Source organism: Trichoplusia ni, chromosome 5 (genome assembly GCF_003590095.1).
Source record: "Trichoplusia ni isolate ovarian cell line Hi5 chromosome 5, tn1, whole genome shotgun sequence".
Taxonomy (NCBI): Eukaryota; Metazoa; Arthropoda; class Insecta; order Lepidoptera; family Noctuidae; genus Trichoplusia; species Trichoplusia ni.
Genome location: NC_039482.1, coordinates 13,419,449 through 13,428,175, shown reverse-complemented (window position 1 = coordinate 13,428,175; position 8,727 = coordinate 13,419,449). Strand labels below are relative to the sequence as shown.

General features: G+C 36.2%; 1 protein-coding gene across 1 annotated transcript in view; it reads left to right on the top strand.

The window, feature by feature from the left end:
* The first annotated feature begins 228 nt into the window (after positions 1-228).
* Positions 229-8,727, top strand: part of LOC113494014 — a 13,537-nt gene continuing 5,038 nt past the window's right edge. Inside the window, exon 1 of the mRNA XM_026872129.1 lies at positions 229-316. Within this exon, the coding sequence (XP_026727930.1) occupies positions 229-316 (88 nt within the window). The remainder of the gene's footprint in view (positions 317-8,727) is intronic.

Here is an 8,727-nt window from a genome sequence, read left to right as displayed (position 1 = left end):
TAACAAAATTTATTTAATCGCATAATACATTCAAGTTTGACCGCAAACAATAATCTGTGTATAAATCATAGTGTAAGCTCACACGCGAGGTGAATCACGGTTCCGAGAAAGCGGAAACAGCCAAATTCTCCGTTCGTTTTTATGGTATAAGTCGACGGAATAACGCGACACGGTTGCCATCGCTCCCGGCTGGGCCTTTTTGTAGTTTTTGTAACATAGACGGTTAGTATGGCCGTCGTGCGTCGAGCACCTGCGCTGGCACACCCGGCGCAAAATCTCGGAGGGTGCGCCTTCGGGCCGGGACACAGCCGAGCAGGTAAACGGTCCCGGCCCTAACAACAATCATCTCAACTAGTTGAATGCGAATATGAATAGAACAGTTGAACCCGCCTCTCGCTGCTCAACCCATCTAATCATTCTTGTCGTAATGAACATAATTACAGAAAAGAAAATGATCAGACATCAAGCGTTACGCAAGTACCGCGTACATCGCATGCGCGGCGTTCGTGTGGCCGCTGCCGAGCACCGGCCCATTCTCAGCACAAATCATCAGCAGACAGACAAAAAACGAGCCATGGAATAGGTTTAGAGGTATTAATTACAGCAGCGGCAGCGGCCGACACGATACTCCGGTATTATATAATTAACCATTACCCAGTGTGTCGAAATCCCACGTGTAGGTTATTTTATTCATTAAATTGTCGTATAAATGATGTATTTTGGTTTATTATTCGCGCCGACATAATTATAAACTTTGATAAATTATCAGATAATTTTCATTTTAAGTTTTCTTTGACATTCATTTATGTCGATGACGTTGTAATATTTTCTCAGCCACCAAAATTGTTATTGGTCACGCGATTTAGGAGATTTAGTAAGTAGCAATTAAATTTCTTTATAATTCACGATACTGAGTCTTGGTTGGAATCTAAACTGATTTAAATGGTCTCACGGTCCGCAAATGGGTATTTAACCGTCAACGAAGACTGGCCTTCTGGTTTCAGTAGCTTTATAATAATACTTAAGCAATTACGCATGTCAGTCAAGTCGGGCCCGCGGACCAGATGTCGATTTTATGTTCATACCGTTATTACCAAGACTTGCAGTCCAACCGAGTAAAGGATAATCCATATAATTAAATGCTATTGTTTCACCAGGATCTCGGTGAGTTTAAGACACGTTTAAATCATTAAGTTTCAGCATCGATTGTGGAACGTTCTAGATTTCTTCCAGTTTGGCATGAGTTGCTTTGTTGTTATCCAGTTAGTGTTTGTTTGTTGTGTGTGTGAACGTATGAAAATTACAGCTCAAAATTATTACGCAATCCTTTAACAATGAGTCGTTAAATTACGTGGATTATAATAATAGTTGATAGGACAAACTAAACATAATTCGTAATTGTTTTTGGTCCTTTCTTGTTAAGCCAGCTTCACATTACTCTTCGTCAACGACATTGGAAAGCAAGCAAGTACACCCTCGTGGCTCGTTCGAGTAGCTAGGTACAGGTAACAAGAGCTCATTAAAACACCACGAAGTTAAAGACAATGGAGCTTGGCAGGTAGGCGGACAAGTGCAACTTTATGACTCTTTGTAAACGCGTTACAAAGAGAGGAACCTGACAGTTTTACCGGATTCCACTCTTCCGGAGAACCGCACTCCATTTTGAGAGCACTTTAAACAAAACTTCGGTTCTTCGAGTGTTGACCGAGCTTTTGACTTTAGAGGAAGTGATTAAACAATAAAATATGAAAACGAAATCGAGATGGCGAGTAAACAAGTTTAAATAAAACTGAACTAAAATTATCGACTCATCGATTTGATTTTCCTTGCTAACTACGAGATATAAAATTAAATATGTATGTAGTCTATTTTTTACTGAAGCAAAAAATGACCTTAACGATCAATTAAATTAAACGGCTAATACAAAGACACCTTATTATAAACATAATATCAATCATGAGCGTTCAAATGGCGAGATAAGAGATTATATTAAAGCATTAGCATGATTCCGGAACCATTCTAAATTCTGTGATTTAGATCAGCTGAACTGACCAATGGCGTTGGATTTCAACAAGGCGACAAGGTCAACTCACAATGTATTTAAGGGTCACCCAACTGCCAGGGCCTGATGTAACTTATTTTAAACATAAACTTAGTTCCAAAGTTGAAATAAATTAGTACAATTATCTATCAACCTTAGCTTTGTTAACTATTTTTTATTTGTTTATCAAATACATACAATAATATTATAATCGAAATGTACAATTATTAAAAAAAATGCAGACTTTACTTACCATCTATACAATAGGGGTGTTCTCATAAAAACATCAACTAGTCTTTATAATAAATTCAATGAGGACCCTTGGATTTAACGACATAATATACCAAAGAGTAAGACTTGGAAGCATCCTCACAGCACCTCAGACCAACAATATCAAGTTTCGTCACCCGTTTCGGCGGTGCGCCTGCGCATGATAGTGCCGTTCACACGGTTCGATAGCGGCGCTTCCGAGGGCGGCCTTCCGTCGACTTGTCCAGACCTGACCCGCTATCGACCGCTTCCGGCGGACACCGCAAACGACATGTTTGTCTCAGTATCACAAGTGATAACAGATAACTTCAATTTATGGACTATTTTTTTTGTAGATCAAGGTCGGTATTGTGCTTTGTTGGAACATGTTTGTTCATGAGGTATTTTGGATCGTGGTGTTTTTTTGGAGGTTGATAAAGCTCACGTGAGCTCAAGCTTGCATACAATCCAAGGATAAGTATTATCACTAAGGTTGTGGATTTTTATTTGGTTATATGTCTGACAATATTATTATATTTAATATCGACTATGAACACAAAACAATTTCATCATAAATTACCACATTTTTCATACTAGCTCTAGCGCTCGCTACTCCCATCATTATAGCTGCGCGCGCAACGCTAACGTTACGAAAATATCATATTCACACGAAATTAATTGACGTTTCTTAATGTTCAAACGATCTTGTTCATTGTTTTATAAGATTATCGTCGAATGAGGAAACCAGTGGGACGAGATCACTCTTATTTGAATCAAGATCAGAAGATAATGCACAGAGAAATATTTCCACGGAAGTCATAAGTATTAATAACGAACGGATTCATAATTACGGAACACATAATCTTGATCTTAATATCTTAATTTGTATTAAGATGGATAAATAAACCATCTCTAGAACTGGCCCTACGAGAGGAGATAATTTAAATTAGGAAATAGTTTAAACTGACAACTAAGGGAAAAGCCGAAATAATTGATTGTGGTTTGAATCTTTATGTTTTATAAATTAGAAGGTTGTTGACTAAACTCAAGAAGACATTATTATAATGATCGGAGTAAACACTTAGCTATTTATAAATGCAAATACATGCAAACTGATTAATACTTCGAATGAAAGTATATCTAATTTCCCAACTTGGCCAATAGATTTCATAATCAAGTTACCCGAAGATAAGACAGCACCAACACTTTGGACCAGTGAACTAGATAAAAAAAATCGCACAGTGAGATTAGCAAGTCACAATTAAAGCGACAAGCCAGCGAAGCGTTAACCAGCAGTCTAGCCGAGCCGGTACAAGCAGACATCATGCCCCAGTAGGTACGAACCATTCCGTAATCCAATTACTGAGACAGCATGACCTTATAGTCTTATAACACCTGTGCCCGCAAATATAATATTGACAATATGATTGCTTTGGGTTATATTCGTTTTTTCAAGTTGAACTTTTGCGCGTTACGTTAGGAATTGCAACTTTATTTCATGCTAGTAGATTCTTTATTTGTTTTAATCTTTAGTCATTTTTGGTTTGACCAGAACCCAATGTACGTAAAGAACTGAAAACCAACTGACCCTTGTGGAATGGGAATTTAGGGTGATTGAATACTGATAGTTCGGAATTAGCCATCGCTCCTCCTTTTCCCATAAGTTTCATCATTAAAAGAACTTCATTATTCATAATTTCTACTTCATTTTCTCAACCCACATCAAGTAATACCTCAATAAGTTAAAACTCTCACATTTCATTACCGTTTTTGCATGAGCCTGATAATCTATTCTTGATTGCACTGCAGAACCGTTAGGCAGCTGCCAAGCGACCTTAGACAATGAAAGGTCACTCATGATCCATCATGACGCCTTATCGTGGCTCTTAATCGTGTTTGTTTAAATAATAAGTACTCGGGCGGCGATAGTTCCATATTATTGATTTGTTAATCCAAGAACGTGAACGTGAAGTGATGCAAGATTTTTACGAAGAGTTTCTCGTGATTTTTTGACCTGACTTGCGTAAGGTATTATTTCGTTTGATCTGTCTTGGTTCAAATATTTGGCAGTGATGTATTCAGATAATAGTCTACAATGGAATTTATTTGGCGAATCTTAGATCGACATTATTAGTTTTGATGGAGGTGAGATTGTGGTAAAGCCGACAGGAATCGTTAAAACTTTATGTACTTAGGTATCCCAATAAATGTAATTTATGCTCGATTTTATGTCAAACATGAAATATACCTAAGCTCTTCGACTCATAAATTTTAAACCTCTCAAAGCTCTAAAACACTTTAATAACACGACGATATCAGCTAACGATACTCATCCTATAAAAATAACAATGAATTTATGCATACACGTAAAAAAGTGGCGACCAAATTAAATGACCAAGCTTAAAACATATAATAAAAAATGAACAACAGACTCGAAATTCGAGTTTCTGTGGCTCCGGTAGGTACGTGTAGTACCGGCACTTCGCCCAAAACAAAAGATGTGTACCGTCAAAAAATAATAGATTTGTAAGAGTAAAATGATTAATGATGAACAAGTCAGAAGTAATGTACGGAGCTCTCATACTTTCACACTAATGATTATAAAGACAAAACAGTTTCGAAAACTTGATCTCAATGGTTCTTTTTGGTGATTTATAATTGTGATATAACTTTAGTTATTAAGTTCTACATCTAAGGTGAACCGTTAGGTTCATACATAGGCACTGAAATTAGTTGCTCCTGGATTTAAACATCATGAGGTCATATTTATTAAGTCTCTTACTCTCAGGCGATTTCTATTCTTTCAATATGAAAATTCAAAGTATTCAAAAATAGAAATCTATTTCATGGAAAAATAACACATTTTTTTATTTAAATAACCTCTTTGTTTCACTTTTGTTGGCCAGCAGTGTAATCCAAAGTTAAGCTTCGAAGGGATTCATAAAACGTAATCTGAATGAGTGGCTATGGGGACCGTAAAACCCGAATCTGAGTTCGGATAACACCCACAGTTTATCAGGGGCTATCCAAATGCTTTACACGTATGCCAAGCCACAACGTATAGGTATAGGAATAATTTAAAATCAATTATATGCGGATAGAAATTCCACACTGTCTTAAGTAGTACCGAAGAGTGATTTATTCTTTCGAGAGATGTTTGCTCCGTGTTCGACTGTACGTATCCTGCTAATGGAGTTATTTATTGTGTTTTGTTAAAAAGTTTTATGTTAATTAGTCAATTATTGAGGCAAATACCAAAAAATCAACTGAACACGGTAATAATGTTTTTTGGGGGATTTGGGCAATAGGCTGAGATGATGATGATGGTGATGAAGAATGTTTTTTAAATACTGATTTAGGAAATGAAGACATGTGTAACCATGCCACTTAAGTTAAAGAACTGTAGAAATATGTATTACTCGCTTTTTGTTGGATTTAGACACACTTGCTACCAAGCTACCAATGTCTTAAAGAAATTCGATCAAATTATAAAAGTATGGAGCACAAACATACAAACACTAACTTAAAAGGATAAACTTTTAATAAAAAATGACCTTTGTAATCCCGTTCTTAACTCCAAGAAGGTTAGTTTGAATAAGTCTGAGTCGGTATTTTTACACAATCTCTGCGCTATCAGTTACAATACAGTATAATGCCTAAACGCCAGACATTAGATCACAGACGTTGATTGCCATTAGTCGAGATATGATTAGCTTTCACTTATGTCTGGACTAGTAAGTGAGATAATCAGAAGGTTAATATTAATCCAATACATTTTGGTATAGGCTTTTGAAGTGATTAAGCAAACGAAAAAGTTGACTTTCTTAAAAGTCATTTTGACTTTATAAAGATACTATTTAAAGAAGAAAAAAAATACTAAATCTATGCTAATATATAAAGCTGAAGAGTTTGTTTTTTTGTTTGAACGCGCTAATCTCAGGAACTACTGACCAGTTGAAAAATTCTTTTTGTGTTGAATAGACCATTCATCGAGGAAGGCTTTAGGCTATAAACCATCACGCTGCGACTAATAGGAGCGAAGATACAAAGGAAAATGTGAAAAAAATAGGCAGGTATAAATCATAACTTATATCTTCTATCCACGGGGACGAAAGTCGCGGGCAACAGCTAGTTCATAATAAATCGAAAAAAGGTTTATAGGAAAAAACGACAATCGCGCTAAAGAATCTAATCCTTTCAGGTGTTTTCACAAAATTCAAATCACATGTACAAAAACTCTGACTCAGGACAGTGTAAGTATTCGTGTATGACACAAAAGTTTGACGTCCGCTGGGCTCGAAACCGCGATACGTCGCGCACGGAGTGTTAGGCGTGAGGAACTCAACCACTCAGATATCCGTTGTTTAGTTGTAACTCGTAAGATTTTTGGTAACGTAAGAATTGTATTTCTGTAAAATATCTTGCGTTATAAGCCTATGCCTGTAATAAGGCACCAGTCTGTTCACAGTTGACAGGTTTTAAAAAAGACACGTAAGACAGTTTCAATCATAAATTAGAATTATTTGAGTGCGCGTCTGATTTATTCTTAGTATTAATTTCGTTTTTCATCATAGATGACTGTTCAAAATGTTTGTTTCGTAATTTAACTGTATTTCGAGAAAGGCAACAAAATATTACAGGTAGGGAAACTATGGTACATAAGTATTATGGGACATTGAAATTTGATCTCTATTGTTGTAACTAAAGAGTTATTTTTGCTTGTGTTAAACAAGATACAGTTACAACAAGTGTTAGTAGAACAAAATTATGATATAAAAACTCAAAAACTATAAACGAAACTTGAATTTATTCAGGTTACGGTCAATAGTTGAGCGATAATCAGAACTTTAAAGAAACCGCTTTCGAGTCGACACAGAAAAAATGTAAAGCACGACAAATTTATCTTTGCCGGTGTCAGAAAATGGAACTAAACTTTAGGCGAACAAATTTGTCAGGTTTTGAAGTAATGCCAGAGCCACTAGCGCCACTGTCGCCGGTAAACCTATGTTTGTAGTGATGTAATTAATGAATCGATCCACAGTCGGGTGTCGTACGGTCGATAGGTTGCACTAATAGCGCAACGATTTAATATTCATAACAATTTAGATGCTTTGACGAACTAATGTTGAATAGAAATAGCTTTGATGAAGGGATAACGGAAAAAGGAAAGACTTTATTGAGGTACTTACAAAGTTTGTTCCCTTGGGATTGAAGCTGTTTGAAACAAAAAGGGGATTAGAAACTGCAAAGCTAATACGTAAAATTATAGAACATAAAAACTATCCTATGTGTTGTATACAGGTTACAAACTATCTGTAGGTATACCAATTTTCGCCCCAATCCGTCTAACGTTTTTTCGGGGAAGGGTAAACATTCAGCCATATTTACAAAATATCGGGTTTATTAGTTTTCGTTACAGTATTTATGGGCGAGTTTAATTAAAAGTGACTACTTCCAATGCACTTTTACTTAAGAAGGTAACTGAATTAAGTCCATTGAACTCCTTTCCAACTAAGTCTTCGATTTAAAATAAGGACAAAAGTCAAATTCAAGAGCTAAGTAATGAATACCGCTGGCGGTGATTTCGTGGGAGGATTCGGACATTCGATACGGGATACAACCCTTGGTATTGAACTTTAAAAGGCAAAAGAACAAATAAATGTTAATAACTAATATACATATTTACATGGTGTGTTTGAAATTATTCATCGAGTTTCTTTGAGTAATCGAGTTTCTTTGAGTAATCCGGAAAACAAAAACGGAGTAAACAATTAAAGAGATACGTTTTCTATTGTATTTGGAGAATTCGAAAAAAATAAGGATGTTTACTTAACTGGACTTTGTTACTCTGTGAGACAAAAACTTTTAATTAAATCGGAGAAAGGTCCTTATTTCTGTTATGACGCGATCGTGAGGCATTTTTTAAGTTTAGCTTCCAAACAGGTACTAATACACGCCACAATCAAGTTAACAATTTGACTGTAATATCTTGCGTCTTTTTCTAACAACTTCAAAAAGAACGAGACAAGAAGAACTTGTGAGTAAACAATAAAATCAGCACCGATACCCTACAATAAAATCTGAAAAGGGATTAGAATCTCACACTTTTTTCTACCTTACTTTCAATGATTTCTATTTTTCTCGCACCATTTTTTTCTACTTCAAAACTCGCTTGGCCGATGGCTTGAGGCTATGTTTGGAGTTCGTGACATCGGCGCAGGCGCACGCTTATTATTAAAGCAAACGGACGAACGGACGGGTAACTGCGAGTGCATATGCATGGAGCCGTGGACTCTACGTAAACACTACAAAAACGTGTTTGAATATTTTAGAAGTGCCTAGCTTTTCGAAGTTTATTCTGGCTTCTGTAACTTTGTTACAGGGCCCCAATTTTGCTATTTAAAATGGCCGATGAATGAATGAAATTTGGCTTAAAA